The sequence below is a fragment of the Pollachius pollachius genome (assembly GCF_949987615.1).
Source record: "Pollachius pollachius genome assembly, chromosome: 1".
NCBI classification, from domain to species: domain Eukaryota; kingdom Metazoa; phylum Chordata; class Actinopteri; order Gadiformes; family Gadidae; genus Pollachius; species Pollachius pollachius.
This window is the reverse complement of record NC_136934.1, coordinates 45,624,586-45,645,202: the sequence shown is the minus strand read 5'-3', so window position 1 is coordinate 45,645,202 and position 20,617 is coordinate 45,624,586. Positions and strand designations below refer to the sequence as shown.

Sequence of the window (20,617 nt, the reverse complement as noted above, 5' to 3'; positions counted from 1 at the left end):
CTAAAGTACTTCCAAACCGCACTCCTCCATCACTACTCCGTCTACCTTTTCTACCTAAACCGGTCGCGGCGGCGCTGCACTTGAGATGCTAGCTGTGTTGGCTAACCTTTAGCCAACACGTCACACAGAGCATTGAGACTAGTGCCGAATCACTGCCAGAGACCGCACTGTGAGTGAGTGACAGGAGGCGGGGCTATGTTCGCGCTTTAGCGCTGAGTGTCTGTTAACTCGCTGTCCGAGAGAAGAGAAGACAGCGCGCTGATCAATTGCAAATATATCTATTTTGTGGGATTTTGCAGAAGAAAATGGTTGCTTTGCAGTTTTTAGCAACTCTTAAATAAATAGCCTTTATATGAACAAACCATAAAAAATGCACTTGCCCTTTCGGGCAACTCTCAATCTCAACTTGCCCAAATATTATTTTTAGTTGCCCCGGGCAAGCGGGCAACCGTTAGTGTCAACCCCCCATGTTCTTAGAACCAAGTGCCAAGCACTAACAATCGCTAGGTTAACACATTTCCCGTACACAACAAAGATAGCTAGGATAAGATGCTACACGATGACAAGTAGTATGTGATGAAGGTTTATGTTGAAGAGATGGGGTCAGGGTGGGGGATGAGGTATACCTGGTGATGGGAGAGGCCGGGACATTCCACCAGCTGGTCTCCTGGCCTGGGGATAACTCTGAATCTTTGGCTTGGCTCCCTGTTCAGGCCGAGGTGGAACCTCCGTAGAAGACTGGATGTCTGCTCCGTCGGGCTCTTGGGCTTTGATTTCTAGCAAAGATAAATACAGATTTAGATAACATTTCTAAAGCCATTCCTCAATTGAAACTAAAAAGGGCTGCACACAGATTAAAGAGATGGATTCAGAAAAGATTAGGCCGGGAAATTATAAGTTTGAAGCCTTTTTTATTTTCAGATCCCCATAAGCTTCCACAGCTGTGGTCGCTAATCAAGGAGAAAAGTGAGTTTTAAAACTGACAATACGCAATACATGATAATTTTACAAATTTACAAGTACATCAAGTATAGAGAGTCATTCCTGTTGTGTAGATTCCCTCAGCATCCGTTTTAGTGATGAGTCTATATTTACCCATGACGCTTTTTATGCTAATGGTTAAGGAATGTTAATTCCTAGCTACAATAATAGTCCGCAGTCAACTCGTGTAACACCCATTTCATTCTGCTTTCCACAGCATTAAAATATCACGTCACCACACCGGCGGTCATCTCCCACGGCACGGGCAAAAGTACCTGCTGGCTGCGCGCTCACGAGTAACACTCTAAAAGCAATACAACTAAAAGAATAGAGGCGCCAACAAATTAAACTTAATCTCCTCTTTTTAAAAAAAAATAAAAAACCTGCAAATAAAATGTCTGTCTTTTGACAAATAACATTCAGTGAGAAATAACCTTTTTAAACAGTCTCTTGAAAACAGTAACAACCAATAACGGTTTTTAAACAGTAAAGTAACAGTCTCTTTGAAATAACAGCAGGACAACCAGAAATGATTTCAACAGTCATTTGTTTTGTTTTAGACATTAACAGTCACTCCTCAAGCTTCCACATTCCATCCTTCAGCGCTTTCAGAAGGAGCAGGAAAGAAGCTCCCTTTTTGGTCAAACAGTCTGCCAGCTGTTCCTTTGTAGCTGACCAAAGAACATGTTGGATCCTTTTGGTTTGGATTAGTTCTTTAATGCCACTTATTTCTAGTCTCAGCCTTTTCTCTGTAACAGACTTGGTGGACTTGATGGCATCCACAAGAGAATTTAAAATTGAAATTGAAATTCCATGTCTCGTATTTCTCATTTCCTTTCTTCATTATTAAATTCCCCTCCATTATCACTGAAAAGCAGCTCCGGTGGACCGTGGACACTAATCCATGAATGAATGTGTTTCACTATCACGCTTGGCTTCTTGGAGGTGACGATGCTACCAGCGCTGAAGCGAGTGAAATGATCGATAATGTGAATGTACCACACATTTGGTTCTAGTTCATGTAAATCCACTGCTACATAGCAGTGTTCTCATCATCAAAATTCCCAACATTCATCAGCAGTTTCTTCAGTCTATCAACTGAGGCATGGCCGAACTGCTTGTGAAGTTTCAGTAAGCTTTGTGCTCATCTGCCCTCTGATGCATGATTCTAACAAATTCTCAATTTTGTATGGAAAGTGTTCTTAAACGGCAATGGAAGTGTTGGATCTGTAGAGGGACGATATGAGCCTTGCTATCTCTGGGATCCTCTGACGTTGGCGTTCCCATATCTTTTTGCAGTATCATCCTACATACATGGCTCCCACTCAGCAGTACCCTGTGGCAGCCGGCACTGCAGGCTTCTTCCCTGGAACTAGCCGAGCTGAATACCCTGCTTATGGTAAGAATCTCTGCTCTTGACAAACGCCTGCCCAAGCACAACCACAGCCCTGAAAAAATCATTCCCCCCCCCCCCCCGCCTCCAGGTGCTCGATGCAGTTGAACACACCTGATCTGGGCGATACGGTTGCATCGAAGGTGTGGTGGCTTTGCCTGGCAGGCTTGTGTATGTCATGCCTCTGGTTGGTTGTAAGGCTGGGACAACGCGACGACGTAATCGATGACGTCGAAGCATAAATTACGTCGACGCGAAAAATGCGTGTCGATTCGAAAAACCCAAAACAAAGATGGCGGCGCCGGATCGAAGTAGTAACGCGAGTGGCTCCTCAGAATTTCAAAAGTGCAAGCCGCCACGCACTCGTTCATCGAAAGTATGGGCATTCTTCAATTCAAAAGGAAACGATTCCTTGGTATGTCGTCTTTGCAAAATGGAGATGGCTTTCCATTCTAGCACCACGGCAATGCACCAGCACCTGAAGAGGCGCCACCCGGGAGCAGCTGCAGATGACCGAGCATCGTAAGTTTTTTTCAACTCCCTACTTTGCACTCGATGTTGAAGTAGGCTATAATACGTTGTCGAAATCTAAAGTTTTAGGCTACAGTGTATGTTTTCTGTGTAATTAATTACTACATGTAATATAGTCGTGTATTCAACGTGTGAAATGACGCTTAAACAAGTCACGGCATGTCAGTGAGCACAGTTACCAGGACTAGTGCTGGTTTTAAACGTTTTTTTAAACAAAATATTGGCGCGCGTAATAGTAACTGTGTTCACTGTCATGCCATGACTGCGCAAGTGACTTTTATGTTACACACATAGGATTTGATTAGCCTACTTGTTGATATTTAATCAAAGGGCATAGCCTAGGCTGAGGTGGCTATATAGAAAAATCGTAAATTGTGTTTCTTTGTTGTTGGTTTATTATTATTGTTCTGAAGGTTTGCATATGTTCATATTGTTGTCCCTTTGGTTGCATATAAGGGCAATTATAGTTCATACTTGCATGGATTGAACGTTTATTTTGTTTGTTGTGTGGGGTCATGCTGTACTGGTTGATTTTATGTTAATGGGGTATTGTATTACTCATTTCTTTTGTTTGCCTTTTTGTTGTGTCAGTTTGGTCCATGCGACGGGTTTGGGCATGTTGTGTATTTGTTTGTGATGAGACCTATCTGCGCAGTGATTTAGTCTACCGGTGATACGGTCACTCGCGCAGTCAATTGATCAGTCTCGCGTAGTCGGCCACTGGCAAAGGGTTTTTTCTTGCTAGCAACCTGCGGTTGGAGGCTGCGCGGTGCGGACGTGGAGTCGAGGGCTGTAGCGGGTTGGAATATTCGTGTGTTTCGTGCTGTCGGCAGCACGGTGTATCGGCAGACGGAGGTGCGTTTGCCGTCCGTTCACCCGCTAGTGTTTCTCGCGGTGAAGAGCGCTATCCAGGAACACGCGCTCGCGGCCCAGTCGCCAGAGGGACCCAGGAAGAGGCTGGTCTCCCTCGATCCAGACGAGGTTCGTGAGGCGGGTTCAAACCCCCCTACCAGGCAGCACCGCCGATCTTCACCCCATCTACAAGGGAGGTGTCCCCCCTCTCCAACGCCCCCCTTTGTATCCGGCAGTTTCGACTCACCCCCTTTCCCCTCCCCCACTCCAGGTGCACCAACGATCCAGCGGCGCCGCACTACGAGCACGAGGACATTTGTTAGGCCCACCGAGGGGCCTCAGGTCGGACTGTCTGTGTGGGTGCGGGCTGTGTGATTGGGTTAAAGGGAGGTACAGCATTGGGGAGGTAGAGTGTGAGTGTGTATTGAAGTGTTTATATGGCAATGTGTTTAATGTGTATCTATAGGGCAGTTTATTGTCTGTATTAAATTGTTAAACGTAGTTTTGGTCTCCTCTCACTCTTAGTTAAATACGTACAAAGGTTTATTATATTATTTGGTTATAAATTCCTTGAGTCAGATTACATCCCTTTGGTAATTATACAGTCCTTTATAGGCTCCGGTACTTTCTTCAGTACATTTAATGGTCCTTCGAGCCGGATATTGTATGTAATCAGGCATAATGTCTCAAAAGAGTGAGAGAGAAGACGTAAGCCCCACCCTAGATGTAGGCCCCGCCTCCACCCCCTCCCTAGAATCACTTACACAACGTTCTGTTAGAGAACGCAGGCCACCCGCGAAACTACATGACTATCACCTGGGCACGCCAGAGATTGATAGCCCCGCTAGTGTGGATGGCAACCAACCCCAGGCAGTAGAGGGCGCTACTGCCACGCCAGAGTCAGAGTTGGTCACGCGACCTAGTTTACACACCCCTTCCCCGCTACTAAAAGCCTCAGAAGAGACAGTGAAAGTAGTGCGCCCGCAGCTGATAGCAGCCAAGCCTCCGCTATCAGAAACCTACAGCCAAGGCGAGTCGGAGGATAATGAAGATGATGAAGAGGAGGAGGAGGATCTATCTGAAGATGCCTGCTCACAGACTGGCAAGGAGATCATTCCGCCTGAAGTTGAGGTCCCAATGAACAGGACCGACCCCAAGGCCTTCCAACCGGGTGAGTTCTTCATCGACCCCCCTCTCCAAGGCAGGCCCCGTGACCAGAGGTCTCGTCTATCCCGTAGCCGGCGGGGCAGCGTCCACGGCAGCCGGACAGGTAGTCAGCGTAGCGGCTACTCAGAACGATTGAGCGTTGGGAGTGCACTCTCCGAGAGGCTAATCCAGCAGTTGATTGATTGCCAGGAGCACCAGCGCCAGGACGCTCTCGCCAGAGAAGAGCACCTGCGACAAGAAGCCCGTGGTGACAAAGAGCGTCTGGAGCGTCAAGCCCAGGCTACCGCAGAGGCACTACAACGGGCGGCCACACAGAACCTAGAACTCGCTAAGCTAGCTCTCTCCCGCCAACCAGAGTGCACTATCACTGGCCGGATATCACGAACACCTACCAATGCTAGCTCCCCTAATCCAAGCAGGAGGGATGGAGAGGCGCCTCAAGTTCTGAGCCCGAGACCCCAAAGTACACCTGTGGATGAGGAACTAGAGCTCAATGAACGCCTGGACTCCCTGCTGGACCGTCACCGGCAAAGCCCACACCCCCTCCCTCTCTCCTCACCATCGAAAACAGTACGCCATTACATGGGACCTTACGACCCACTCCCTAACCACCCGCCTGGTTCCACTGTTCCCTTCTTCACCCAAGACAGCAGGGAGAACTATCGGGAGATGCGACTGAGCCTGGACTACCTGTTAGGAGAACCGCAGGCATACCACAGTGAACAACAGAAGTGGCTCACACTCCATCTCCACTGCAAGCTACCGATAGCTAAGAGGTTGTGCTTCTCCCATGCCCAGTCCCCCACCCCCTACACTGACAGCATCGAGGAACTGGATCGCCGCTGGGGATGTCCATGGGACCACATCCTCGACGAGGTTGAAGCCCTCGGGGAGTTGCCAGATATCAGAAGCGATGCAGCTCTCGATGACTACACCCTCCGCATCCGTTCCCTGGTTACGATGCTGAAACTACAGGGACCGACTGGAACCAGAGAGCTGAACACAGGCTCCACGGTAGAGCGCTTCATAAGGAAGCTACCCAGACACAGAGAGGAGAGATTCCGGCGGCGTCACGACCAGCTGTATCCCGACCAGCCGGCGGCCAGCCTAGAGGAGCTGTCCGAGTTCCTAAGAGGGGAGGTGAAGCACATCCGCCTCCCAAAGAAAGCTGAGTCGAAGTGTGGCAGCCATGAACGGTCCGATCGAGCCTCCCGGAGGAAAGGATCCGTTCGGGTGATGACGACCATCTCAGAAGTGAATGCTGCCCCCCATGGTGAACGGGGCGGCCCTAAGAATGGTGAGAAGAAGAAGGGCGACAAGAGACCTCCTACGCCTTGCCCATATTGCACGGAGCCCCACTGGCTCGAACGCTGTCCTGAGTTCGAGAAGAAGAACACCGAAGGGAGGAAGCAGTGGATCAAGGACAACAAACGGTGTTGGAGGTGCGCCCGCGAGCACATGGCCAAGCAATGCACCCTAAAAAGGCCCTGTCGCATTAAGGAGTGCGGCAGGACGCACCTCACAGTCCTCCATGATCTCAATGACAGAAGGGATAAACCAGAGACCAGGGAGACCCCCCAGGACCCATCCGCTGAGACAGAGGAGGGTCGCACCTACTACGTAGGCCCAGTGCGTGGTTACAACTCCCGGGTGCTACTCAAGATGGTATCGGTCGTCCTACGCCATGATGGTAAAGAGATGTCGACCTACGCAATCATTGACGACGGCGCAGAACGCACCCTCCTGCTGAAGGAAGCAGCCAACGCCCTGGGACTCAAGGGTCGACCCCACCAAATGAACATCCTTACCATCAAGCCAGAGCCCACCAAGGTCGCAGGTGAGATAGTGTCCCTGGAGATCATGGCGCGGGGACGACCAGGAGAGGTGCATCCTCTGTGTGACGTGTTCACGGCAGCCGATTTGAGCCTTTCTAAGTACGGATACCCGATAAAGGCCCTCAAGGCTAAGTACCCCCATCTGTCTGAGTTGGAGCTTGACCAAGAAGAGGAAGTGGTGCCGACCATCCTGCTTGGGTCGGACCACGCCAGGCTCACCCTCCCAAGACGCATCCTGCCGGGCCCGAGAGGCTGTCCCGTTGCCCTAGATACTCCACTGGGCTGGACCCTCCAAGGCCCCATCAACCTGAAGAGTACTAAGCCCAGCCAGACCCGAACCCACTACCTCGGAGCCGAGGCCGAGGATGGGATACTTATGGAGAACGTCCGTAAGCTATGGCAACTGGACGTCACCCCATTTCAGACCGGGAAACAGCACATGCGCTCTAAGGAAGATCAAATGGCCATGGCACTTCTAAAGGAGAAGACCCGCAGAGTGGAGACGCGTGGTGTCCTACGTTATGCCACACCACTACTGCGAAAGGAACCTATGCCAACCTTCCGCGTGTCACGTGAAGTAGCCATACCCTGCCTGCGAAGCACGGAGAAGAGACTGGGTAGGGACTGCAGATGCTTACGCTGAAGAGATGACAAAGCTAGTCGAGTCAGGGCTTGTCCGGAAATTGGAACCCGCGGAGGAGGAAGCTAGCGCCGAGTCATGGTACCTCCCACACCATAATGTGAAGCACAATGGAAAGAATCGGGTCATATTCAACTGCAGCTTCCAAGTCCGCAAGCAGAACCTGAACAAGCACCTTCTTCCAGGCCCGACTCTGACCCCCTCCTTACTCGTAGTCATGGTGCGCTTTCGCCGGCAGCAGACTGCAATCAGCGGAGATATACGCCGCATGTTCCACCAGGTCCTGCTGTTGGACGAGGACAAGCCCCTTATGAGATTCGTGTGGCGTGAGAACCCCAGCGACCCCCCCTCTACCTACCAGTGGGAGGTGCTCCCGTTTGGCACCACCTGCAGCCCGTGCTGCGCAACCTACGCCATGCAGGCCCATATGATGGAAGGAACCGTACCCGAGGGGGTAGCTGATGTAGTCCTGCACAGTTTCTATGTTGATAACTGCCTCTACAGCACTGAGACGCCGGAGGAGGCACGTCGCTTGGTTCGCGACCTGTGTTCCCACCTGGCTACTGCTGGCGGACTTGAGGGACCTCCCAGCCGAGGCAAAGTCCGACAGCAGCGAAACCTGGGTCACTCAGTCGAGTGACGACGCGCATGAAATGACGCTGGGCCTCCTCTGGAGTTTCAAAACGGACAGACTGCGCTACCCGTATAAGGAGATAGAGCCCCGCAAATACGTCACAATGCGGGCGATCCGGACACTAGCCAGACAGTACGACCCCCTGGGATATATCAATCCATACACAACCCGCGCCAAGGTGCTCGTAAGGGAGTTGTGGACCGAAAAGAGGGAATGGGACGACCCCCTCCCGGAGTCACTCGAGACTAGGTGGTCCGAGTGGGAAGAGGAGCTCCCCACTCTCCAAGAGATCGATCTCCCCAGGAGCTACTTCCCTCCTGGTGTGAGTTGGACACACAGCCGAGTCTCACTACATGTCTTCTGCGACGCATCCGAGCTGGCCTACGGTGCAGTGGCATACCTGCGTGCCGTAGAGCCCGACGGCACTATCCATGTGTCCTATGCCCTCACTAGAAGCAGAGTCGCACCGAAGAAGCTACAGTCGATACCCCGTCTTGAGCTCTGCGCCGCAGTCATTGGAGACCAGATGGGCCAACTGCTACAGGAGGAGCTACGGCTGGAGCAGCACGATGTGTCGATGTGGTCTGACTCGACCACAGTCCTACAGTGGATCCAATCGACCTCATGCAAGTACAAAGTCTTTGTGGGAACTCGGATCACAGAGATCCAGGACCTTGTTGGGCCTGCCCGCTGGCGGTATGTGGCGACGGATGTCAACCCAGCTGACATTATCACCAGGGGCGCGACCCTTAAGCTGCTGGCTCTTCCCAATCTCTACCACCAGGGACCCGAGTATCTCACCAAGCCCGAGTCGCAATGGCCCTGTCCATCTTCTGTCGCCTCACGGGCCTCCAAGACCCAGCAGTTACTGACGGGCCAGTCGTTGAGGACTGCAAAACAATTGAGGAGCTCCAAGAGCAGACATTCCGCCATCAGAGTTCCCACAAGGAAGATAAGACTCCCCTTACTGCGGGTGACTACGCTGCCGCAGAGGTTATGGTGCTGCAAAGGGTGCAGCGAGAGGTCTTTCCCACAGAGATGGCATGTCTGGAGCGGAAGGTGGAGCTATCCAATGACAGCCGGTTGAGACAGCTGGCCCCTGAATTGGACGACAAAGGCATTCTACGGGTCGGAGGTCGTCTGAGAAGGGCCCAGGGTCTAACCGAGGATACTAAGCACCCCATCTTGCTGCCACAGAAACACGCAGTGACTGACCTGGTCATCCGTCAGCATGACACTAGATTGCATCACCCTGGATCGGAGTGACTCTTCGCTGAACTGAGAAGGCGGTAGTGGATACTCCGTGGCCGTGAGGCGGTGCGCCGATACCAGAGCAGGTGCACAGAGTGCCGCAAGTTAAGAGCCAGGCAAGTCATACCGATGATGCCTGACCTCCCGGCAGACCGTCTCCAGATCAACAAGGCGCCCTTCCATCATACTGGGATGGATTGCTTTGGGCCCTTCTCTGTCCAGGCCGAGGTCGGACGAACAACAGCCAAGCGATGGGGCATCGTCTTTAAATGCCTAACCTCAAACGCCATCCATCTAGAGGTGTTGGCAGACCTGTCAGCAGCCAGCTTCCTCATGTCCTTCCGTCGTTTCACCGGGAGGAGAGGGCGTCCCTGTGTCCTCATCTCCGACAATGGGACCAACTTCCACGGTGGGGAAGCTGAGCTGAAGAAGAACTACAGAGACATGACAGAGGAGGTGAAGAAAGAACTAGCCCCCCTCCAAGTCGACTTCTAGTACAACCCACCTAGCGCCCCTCATTTCGGAGGAGTGTGGGAGAGGGAGGTCAGGTCAGTGAAAGCGGCTCTCAACTTCGCCCTTGGAGGACAGGTCCCCAAAGCTGAGGTCTTCGCCACAGTGTTGGTTGAAGTGGAGGCCATCCTCAACTCTAAGCCGTTGGGATACACGAGTAGCGACCTGGCTGACCTCGATCCCATCACGCCCAACTCTCTCCTCATGGGGCGGCCAGACACAGCTCTCCCACTCGCCGTCTATGCCTCAACTGATGACGTCAGTGATCGTACCTGGAAGTACAGTCAGGCTGTAGCTGACCAGTTCTGGAGGAGGTACACTTCAGAATATCTTCCCAATATGCAAGGCCGTCGCAAGTGGCACAGAGAGCGCAGTAACTTGGAAGTTGGCACTCCCGTCATGCTTGTAGATCCGGCGTTACCCAGAGCGCATTGGCTCCTGGGGCGAGTAAAGACTGTCGTCAAAGGGAAAGATGGAAGGGTACGCTCGGCGATAGTGGACACAGGCCAAAGAACCTACCATCGACCCGTGGCTCGTCTTATCGAGCTCCCCCCACACCCTGACCTGAGCCCCCCTGATTAGTTTGTGTAGCAACCTTCATTTTAATATTACTGATTTCCTTCCCGTAAATCAGGGGGCGGCTGTTCTGAAGGTTTGCATATGTTCATATTGTTGTCCCTTTGGTTGCATATAAGGGCAATTATAGTTCATACTTGCAGGGATTGAACGTTTATTTTGTTTGTTGTGTGGGGTCATGCTGTACTGGTTGATTTTATGTTAATGGGGTATTGTATTACTCATTTATTTTGTTTGTGCAATTATATTCATTTTAATGTGTGTGTGTGTACTTTATGTTTTCAGGGATAAGAAGAATAGTGTGGAAAATTACTTGCGCAAGAAAAATACAACCCCCTGCACCCCCCAAGAGGCGGCCATACTTACTGAGAGCGTCTTATCAATGATTTGTAAAGACGTGAGGCCGATTTCTGTGGTTGAGGGTGAGGGATTTAAAGAAATGCTGACCACCTTTGAAGCAGGTTACACTCTGCCTTGTAGGCGCCATTTCACTACTCTGATCGAGAAGAAGTATGAAACTTCAGTAGAGAAACTTAAAAACAAACTTAAAATGGCCACATCCAAAATCTCTCTTAGCACTGATGCCTGGACCAGTCTGGTGACAGAAGCCTACTTAGGGGTAACTTGTCATTTCATTGATGACAATTGGGAGCTCGTCTCCTTCAATTTGACAACACTGCCAGTTGAAGAACGCCACACAGCAGAAAACATTGCCTTATGGCTGGAGAATGTGGCAGAAAAATTCAACGTTTGAGAATGTCCTTTCTATTGTCCATGACAATGCAAGTAACATTGTGGCAGCTCTCAGAATCTTGGAAGAGAGATTTGGGGTGGTATCCCATCGGTGTGCTGGGCATACACTACAACTGGTAGTCAACAATGCAATGAAGAACCCTGTGATTGACAAGGCACTCTCAGCTACACGGTGCCTTGTAAAACACAAAGAAAAGTGAACCAGCTACCGCTAAGCTGAAGCTTAAACAAAAACAGATGGGCACAGTTGAACATAAACTGATACAGGATGTAGCAGTCCGTTGGAACAGTACATACTACATGATTGAACGTGTTTTAGAGCAGCGATGGCCAGTGGTTGCGACGCTATCAGATCCAGAAATCACACAGCGCAGAAAGCACTATCTTGATCTGAAAAACGATCAATGGACTCTTCTGGAGGAACTGGAAGATGTGCTCAAGCCCTATGAGCAAGCCACGGTTTTCCTTAGTGGTCAATCTTATGTCACAGCCTCTGTTCTCCCCCCCCTGCTGAACGGTCTCCTGAAATCCACCCGAAAAAAATCATTTGATTCTGCTGCCATGACCTTTTTCCAGACCAAAGCAAAAGAGGAGATATTGTCAAGGTGGCAGGTGTTTGTATTTAAAGAGGGTGGGAAAAATGTGTCTCTCATTGCTGCTGCACTTGATCCCCGTTTTCGGAAATTGAAGTTCCTTCCAGCAGATGATGCACTCAAACTGCATGTACAAATACAGACTGTTGCTCCTGATATCAGAAGGAAGCAGAAATTGTTACAGGCAGCTGTGGGGCAGGAAGCCTCAGCAAGCTCCCCACCAAAGAAGAGGTCCTGCTCTTTATTGGCACAGATTCTGAGGGGGAAGACGAAAAAAACATGGACCAGGAGGATGGTGACGGGGACAGTGAGACAGTCAGGAAAGAGGTGGTGTCATATTTTGGGGAAATTCCTGTCCCAAGGGATAATAACCCCCTTACATGGTGGAAGGATAACGCCATAAGGTTCCCCGCCCTGGCTGCAGTAGCCAAATCTTATTTGTCTATACGTGCCACATCAACGCCATCTGAAAGGCTTTTCTCAGTTGCTGGGAACATTGTTTCTAAAAAAGGGCAAGCCTGACTCCTGAGCATGTGGAAATGCTTACATTCCTCCACTCCAATATATGACTGTATTTTGTCTTGAATGACACACACACACACACACACACACACACACACACACACAGTTATTTGCATGAATGAAGATGCTTTTTTCAGTAAGCTAGGCCTGTGTTCATAAGTTCATAAAAAACACATGTTGAATTCTGAATATTTACTTTTATTATTTTTTGTTGGAAAAGCACTTTTTTTATGTTAGCTTAAAGCCCCCAAGTTTACAAAAGTAACTGTATTCTTTCAATAGCTCTACGAAAGGGTGGCTGGGTGACCTTTTTATTTTTATATTGAATGCTGGACATCAGAATGCATTATTTTGCTCTTGTACACTCTAACTAGAATTTTATTTTTGAATTTTGAGTTTAAGACAATAGTGAGTGGCAGAGTGTTTTACTATATTTTGTTATTTTTATGTGAATAAGGAATTAAAATATGCACTTTTTTTCCAGTAAGCTAAGCCTGTGTTTTCATAAATGTTCAATTCTGTTGGTTCAGGAAGGACGGAAGGCCTTTGTTTTCAAGGCCTCAAGGATTCAAGGTTTTATTGAATGCTACCTCTGACCTCTAAGAATGCATTACTTTGCACTTTTATTTTGGAATTTTAAGGCAATAATCATGTATTGCAATGTTAAGGAATTATTGTTTTTTCATTCAGATATGTAAATCAACATGTATAAATTGCTATTAGTCAATTAATGGGGATACAATCGATAATCGAAATCGAATCGGACTGAAAAAATGAATCGTTAGATTAGTCGATGCATCGAAAAAATAATCGCTAGATTAATCGTTTAAAAAATAATCGTTTATCCCAGCCCTAGTTGGTTGTACTGAGGTCTGGCTTGACTTTTTTGCTTCTCAGTCTGTGTTCTCTCACTCTGCAGTCTCGCCGAGTCACAGCCATAACACCCTGCTTCCTCTGGTTTTCCTCCCCTCCCTCTCGCCTCCCTTCTCCCACCCTTTGCTCCCCTCTGCCACGTTGGTTCAGAGCCCTCTCATGCTGCTCGGGAGAGGCGGGGCGGTGGGGAGAGGTGGCGGGCGTGAGAACGGTCGTCTCTCTCTCCATGGCACTGCTCTCGCCCCCCAGCGCTACCCCGGTGAGTAGTGCCGCGTTGTGTGTAATTGTGCTTTGGGTCAGCTTGCTTAAGTTGCAAAAAGTTCCCGTTGCGGCGCCAGCCTTTCGATGGCACACAGTTTTATTTTTAGAACAACAGGACATACAATACCTGAATTTAACCTCTATTTAAGTTGATTTTTATCAGCAGTTTGGTTCTTAAAAAGTGTAAATAAGTGTCCAAATAATGTCCAGCCCTACTTTGTAGGCCTTTTGCAGGCTTATAAATCGTCCTTTTCTAGTCGTTGAGTGTCCTCATTTCCAGCCTTTGGGCAGATGGTCATTTTGTGACTGCCATCTTGTCATATTTTCTGTAATAGCTAACACTATGTCCTCATATGTATCCCTTGGGAAGACTTTATCTGATATGTTTATACAGTAATGAGAGCTTCAACAAAGAATATCTCATAAACAGATTCCTTGGAAAACAGTGTTACGTTACACTCATCAGGGTTTTCACTCATCAGGGTTTTCGTCATCTTTACATGCTCTTTCTTGTGTGGAAAATCTTTTACCCAATGGTATGTGCTCTCCGAATTAATCAACCGGGTTAGTGCCTGCAAGTGGTCCTCGAGCTCGGCTATTTTGGGCTTGTGACCGTTTTTCTGTGTAGCATACAGCTTCTTTACTCACGCTAATGGTTCCCCCCTGACTGACGGCTCTGTAAATGAATGCCTTGTTAAGTTGATTTGTTTTGGGCTGTGGGAGGTCAAAACAGCCTTTTCAGACTAGTCTATTCATATGACCTTGATCATGTCTGAACAAGAAAAAAAAATAAAAAAATCGGGCTTCCAAGCAACAACGGCATTTTGGGTAAACATTACAAGACTAGATGATATTTTAGCCTCAACGGTCAACCATGACAGACAGTGCCTCTTCATGACTTTAGTTCTAAAAGAACATTGAAGATTCAATCTTGCAGCTCTATTTAACCATGTTAGCCACCCAGAGTGCTTAACAATTGCTTAACATTGCCTAACATTTACCTATTCATGCACACATTCACACACCGACGGTGGTGTCAGCCATGCAAGGTGACAGCCAACTCGGAGGGAGCAGTTAGGGTGAGGTGTCTTGCTCAGGGACACCTTGACACCTCAGAGCCGGGGATTGAACTAGCAACCCTCTGGTTACCAGCCAACCCGCTCTACCTCCAGAGCCACATGCCGGCCAAGGCTGATTCATTGCATTATATTTAGGTGTTCTCCACCTCGACGCAGCAGAGAGGAACGTACCCGACGGCAGGGGGGGGCTGTGAGCAGTAGTATGGTTGTGCCCTCGGTCGGGAGTCTCCTCTGGAGGGTGCTCGGGCACGGGGGGACGCACCTCCTGAACCGTGCAAGTGTACTTACACCGTCGGAGGGGGTTCACCGTGCTCCAGTACAGACGAGAGCACCTGGGGGAGGAGAGACCACACGCATCGTCAGTCATTGGCTGCTTCCTGATCATGGCTGAACAATTAATCAAGGTCAAACAGACATCGCAATGTAATAGAACGCGATTTGCAAATCTCAAAGGCTGTGTTTAAAAAGTAATACTAGTGAATATGTGAGTAATATGGAGCATAAGGAACTTTTAAAAGAAAAATTGCATACTAAATCGCAATTGCAATATTGGTCTAAGTAATTATACTGAGTAGCCCAGCCCATTCTAACGGCAATTTGGGTTCACCCTGCAGAAGGGTCTGGAGTAGAGCAATACATTTCTTTCTGCTTCCGATACGTTTTTGCGGGAGCCAATCACCAAGCAGAGCCAATTCCCCGTGGCGCGCTATTGGCTGGTTTAACACAATGACGACAGGGAAGCAGCCAATGGCGTACAGAGTCATTTGAACTAGGCCCATTGATCACGCCTCTTGTGCTGAAGAAAATGACGGCAGCTTCCCCAGACCAACGTGCAATCTAGGATTGAGCTTGGTCTGGCAATAGCCAGGCTACCAAGAAATCGCAATTTGATTATTTCCCAAAATCGTTTAGCCCTATTCCTGATGAAAAAGGGGAAAGTTCAAGAAGGTGATAACTTACTGGAAGCCTACAGGAAACAGCTTATCTTTACTGGCTGACAGCTCTGTAAGTACACCCAGCTCTTCAATCTGTAACGAGCCTGGGAGAAGGAAAAGGAAGCAGAAAGGGTCAGCGTTGCTTCCTTCATCATAATGGTGTTATCGGGAGGTCCAGAGCAGGAAACTGAGAGGAGCCATTGTCGCTTACCAATCACCATGTTGATTGACTCTGGCTCCAGCCCCGTCAAGAACTTCCTGCGGAGGCTGATGCCCTCAAAGTCCACGTAGACCCGTCTTTTCACCTCGAAGGCCTGCCCCGTCACCATCTAGAGATGAGAGGAATGGAAAGGAGTGAGGAACGGCAATGTCCACACACAGATTATTTTTACATATTCACTGCTTTTAGCTTTTAGTGTTTGGGTGATGTAAGGAGGATTAAGGACAACAGAAGCACTTGCTCCTTGGGTTTTTCCGTACTCCATTCCTCCAAATCACAATCAGCATGTAGCACCCGTTACAACCTATCATATGTTGTTCAAAAGTAACATTTCTGTGCTTTTAGCTGCAGAACTGCAATTCCGTTGTGGGTTTTTTTTTAATGACAACCGAGAGACACCAGTAACCTTTAATTTACAGTTCATGATTAACAACTAAGTCACAGGCTGTTTCCCAAAATGCCAGTTCCAGCCCCAGACGGTTGGGGTAAACCCCCAGTAACAGAACCAGCCCTCACCTTGCCGCTGATGAGCTGCCGGTGCTTGTAGCAGTACACCTTCTTGTCGTCCTGGAACACACAGTGGCGGGACCGGGCGCACATGAAGTGGTAGTTGCTCTGGCAGGAGGTGAGGCAGCAGCCCACCGTGGCCCCTGTCTGGTTGCAGCGTTCGCATCGCTTTGGAGCAAAAATTGTCATCATCAAAAACAGCTCAAACCGGTCAAGTCCGAAGTTCACCTGGACTCTTCTACCCTCTTCCAAACTATACATTATTACACGGCTCCTTGCCTAAAAACAGCAGAAAAATAGTCCACCAAAGACGGTGTCGCTTAGAAACCGGACGCGCTGGGGTTGACAAGTTACCGGACTACTTACAAAGTGAGAACAAAGACGTGAATCAGGCAAAAAATCCACTTTCCTTAACAGTGGTCAAGTTCGGTATGCATAAAAGTACCGACTGACCAATTACGAAATACAGCAGCTGCTGATGCCATCTCTCTAAGTTAAAAAGTAGCCGCACCCACGCCAAACCAATCGGAATAAGTGTATACATGTTGATTATAGCGGACTACACCACCTCTTCTATTCCGCATGGAATTTTATTCCGATCAGAGAATTGTATTCCGATTGAGCCGTATATATGATCATTTTTTATTCCGATTGAGCTGTTCTTCCACTTCTAATCGGATCAGAAGTGTCCATGTAAACGCGGCTGTCTACCGGTCACACGGTAACGTCAAAATCCATACCGTAGCGCAAATTCACACCAGTGTACTTTCTATAGAGGGATTATCAGTCTAGTCTCTCCCCGCTCTACGAGCATGTCATATGCAGAAAGAGACGAGAGCGACAAGAGCCGCAATCATGTTTTGTTGTGCGGTTGGTTGCACAAACTGTTTTAACAAGTCTGATTATCCCATTTATTCTACTTCTTGCTTGCCAACATAATAAAACAATTCAAATACTTTACTAATCATGCTTTTCCTTATTCGCATTGCATGCTTATTAAATGTATACTCTGTTTGAGTTAATCTCCCTCAAAAAGCAGTCCCCTTTAATTACGATCGATCAAACATGTTTTTGACACCTCGAAGGGCATTATCCCAGTTATACCATGGTCACTTGCAAAAGAAAAGGAATTAAGATCATCCATTTATATTTTCATGCGTTTTACAATCCAAATATACAGTTTTTCACATAAATAGGACGGACCTTAGCTACGACTTGGCAACGGGAGGTATTTTAGTCAGCTGAGCTATGAGACAGAGAGCTAACGTTATGGATTGTACATATTTATAATTCGAAATTCGTCCCAGCCTTTATACCAGATACTATAGGGTCTATAGCATATAACCGCGTTTTCTGATTACAGTTTAATGTAACAGTAAGCTGACAACATCGCTAATTAACACCGCAACTGCAAATTAACCACATGGAGATAACCATGGCAACCGGTCAAACAAATGTTCTTTTTACGACCATTCTTTAAAGATCGATTCCTCCAGCCAGAGGTCCGAAAATATGCATTTCCCAATTATTGTCTTTGAAATGACTTTGAACTAACAGAAGCTCGTGAAGGGGGTATAACTAAGCCAGCCGGGTATATCCAGTTTGTTTCAGCGCACGCACCACGTGACATCAGTGTTATCCCTCAGGTCCTACTCGCAACATAAAAATAAATCCACGCAAGTTTTAGTAATTTTAGGAGATAGGCCTGCACGTAAATTACACCAATTGAAAAACTCATAGGCCTTGTTGGAAATTTAATACCTCGTCAGATGACGTTTATTACTTTTTAATACTTTTTAATGGCCTTAATTTGGGCTAATTTTATTTACTACCTTTTAATACCTTTAACCACCCTGCGGAAACCCTGAATAAATTACTTAGAGAAGGTTTCTTAGGAAAAAGGTAAATTGCCTGCCATCAGAACACATGTTCTTCAGCACAATCAAGTGGCCATATGTGTATTTGCGAATGTTTTGCTTGGTGTCATTCGATTATATTTGCCCTGAACTTTAAGTAGAGGTGTCAAGTGTCAAAATGGTAAGATGGTAAGACACCTGTGGTAAAATGGTAAGACACCTGTTAGTGTCTCATAGTACGACAGTGATACCAACTGATAATTTCAGGTGGAAATGTAATCTTCCACTTATGCCGTAAAGTAGTATCCACATTGTATATTTCACTTGCACAACAATCTTTCTATTGGCACCAAGATGTAATATTATAGCCCTAGCAGTTTTGGAGATATACTCTATTTACTTTGGTTACGTTCTTTTCTGAAAAAAAATGTTTTCCCCTGGTATCGAAAATGGTATAGAATATCAATATTTTTCCAGGTATAGTATCGAAGTTAGAAAATCCAGTATCGTGACAACACTACTATAAACGCGATTGTGATTATTTAGTTAGACTTACAAGAAACGTGAAAGTTAAAAAATACATATCTTTGCTACTACCTTGGACATTTAGTTATTTACATTTGCATAAAATCCAGAGGAAAGCATACAGGTCTACATATAACTTGGCGATAGCTTAATAGGTTGCAATGCTGGACTGAAATCACTTCATGGCACGATGTGACCATTTGGTCACATCGTGGAGAAACAAGAAACAAAGAAGAAGTTTGTTATTTTTTTAAACACGTACTATGTGGAAGCTAAGATTCAGCTTCAGTCTGAGCTAGGATGAGTTTTCTGAGTTCCCCAAAATTAGGCCAGGCAAAAAGAGGCCCGTTCACGATTCTGATTTTAATTTGGGCAAGTGAATATTACATTCGGGCAAGTCGAACATAACCTGATGTGCAAGTGCTTTTGAAACCTTAGTGTCAACCCCTGTTGTTTGTCCTGTCACTTAAAAATATTACTTTGCATTGTGTAGCATCTTATCCTAGCTATCTTTGTTGTATACAGGGAATGGGTTAACCAAACGATTGTTAGTGCTTGGAACTTGGTTCCATGAACAGCCTCACTGTACGGACAGCGATATATTGTTGTTTCTCTTTCTTCTGACAAATGTACTTATTGTAAGTCGATTTGGATAAAGCTTCACATTAAGCGTGCTAAATGCCCTACATGTAAATGTAAAGTCCAACCACGGGCCGGAAAGAGAACCGATTCGATAACACCACAAATATACACATGCTAACATTTGCATATGGCAATATGTATATGTATAATGGACGTACCATCAGGCGGCCGCGGGTGACAGCGCTGTGGACGTGGAGCAGCGAGCCGTCGTCCTCCTCAAACACCTCCGCTGACCACAGGCAGCAGTTGACGTGGGCCCAGTCGTTCTGGCCCAGGTACAGCAACCGGCCCGCTTCCTGTTAGGACAGATGCACAGGAAGGCAGAGAAGTCAGCGAACGGTGTGGGAGAACAAACACGACTGTAGCATGCCCGGTCTGATATGTCTTTGCAGAGCACACATTCAAGTTCAATCCAAACCGCTCCGACCACTAACCATCGACATCGTGAACACAGAAGGCACCCTGTTGTATAGCACAGCGAGAGGAGGTTCAAAGCCCGTCTAGGTCTGGGAAACTCACATTGGGTTTGGCGTCTCCATACTTTTGGCACAAGGAGCACTGCCTCTCGTCTTCTTTGGACCACCCGGTGTCGAGGTCCGCCTTCGAGAGCCGACCCCGTTTACCTGCGTAGAAAAAAAAACAACACGCCATGAAACCACCGCTAAAACGCTGACGGGGAAAGGGTTCCGAACCCTGACCGAGAGCATCGGGGGGGGGGGGGGGGGGGGCTTCCCCGGCGTCGCCCCGCGTTACCTTTGAACTTCAGCCGGGAGGCCTTGCTGTTCTTCCCGTTGGTCCTGAGGGGAGAGTCGCTGGACAGCGGGGAGGCCACCTCCTCCTGCTTCACCTGCAGGGTCTGCAGCACCCCGAGGGGGGGCCGGCACGCCCCCTCCCTCCGGACGTCCTGCAGTGCCCCCAGAGGAGGCCGCGCCTCCTCCCGCTCCTGCCACTGGGCGTACACGTGCTCCGTAGTGGGGGGGTGGACCGCGTGGGTCAGCATGCCCCTGCAGCAGAAACACAGTGGGTCAATACGGTAGAGGCTACACAGAGGGTCTGTGGGGCCGTCCGGAGGGTCTTGGGGGGCTACAGAGGGCTTGGGGCTAGTCCATCTTCATGTTAAGATTGTTAGACCTTTGGTTTGAAGCATTGTAAAATCGTACACATCATAACACTTCCAATACGATACGTTTGTCAAATGATGTTCCTTTTGTTACAGAACCAAAATTAAACAGTGTTAAAGTGTAAATCTAGCAAATGATTATCAGTGAACGAAATGTATGTCAGTGAGATTTTAGAAAAAAAGGTCAAAGCCTGTTCTTCAGTTCAGAAATGGAATAAAAAAAAGTCAGTATTTCAGATGAGGAATTTCCCCATAGGGCCCCTCAAGGAACAAGTTGTACTTTCCAGTGGTTCAGTGTAAAAAAAGCTAAAACAACAGTTCAGTTCCTCGAATCTGCCTGGATCATTGATGCGGTGCAAAG

At 48.0% G+C, this 20,617-nt stretch overlaps 1 protein-coding gene across 3 annotated transcripts in view; it reads right to left on the bottom strand.

Moving 5' to 3' along the window:
• kmt2bb (lysine (K)-specific methyltransferase 2Bb) overlaps positions 1-20,617 on the bottom strand; it is a 58,668-nt gene that overhangs the window by 13,697 nt on the left and 24,354 nt on the right. For all 3 annotated transcript variants that reach the window (XM_079748331.1, XM_079748333.1, XM_079748332.1), the window contains exons 21-28: positions 19,890-20,140; positions 19,656-19,759; positions 19,295-19,432; positions 16,123-16,281; positions 15,598-15,715; positions 15,412-15,490; positions 14,623-14,783; positions 627-776 (exon numbers count right to left, since the gene is read on the bottom strand). In XM_079748331.1, the coding sequence (XP_079604457.1) occupies positions 627-776; positions 14,623-14,783; positions 15,412-15,490; positions 15,598-15,715; positions 16,123-16,281; positions 19,295-19,432; positions 19,656-19,759; positions 19,890-20,140 (1,160 nt within the window). The remainder of the gene's footprint in view (positions 1-626; positions 777-14,622; positions 14,784-15,411; positions 15,491-15,597; positions 15,716-16,122; positions 16,282-19,294; positions 19,433-19,655; positions 19,760-19,889; positions 20,141-20,617) is intronic.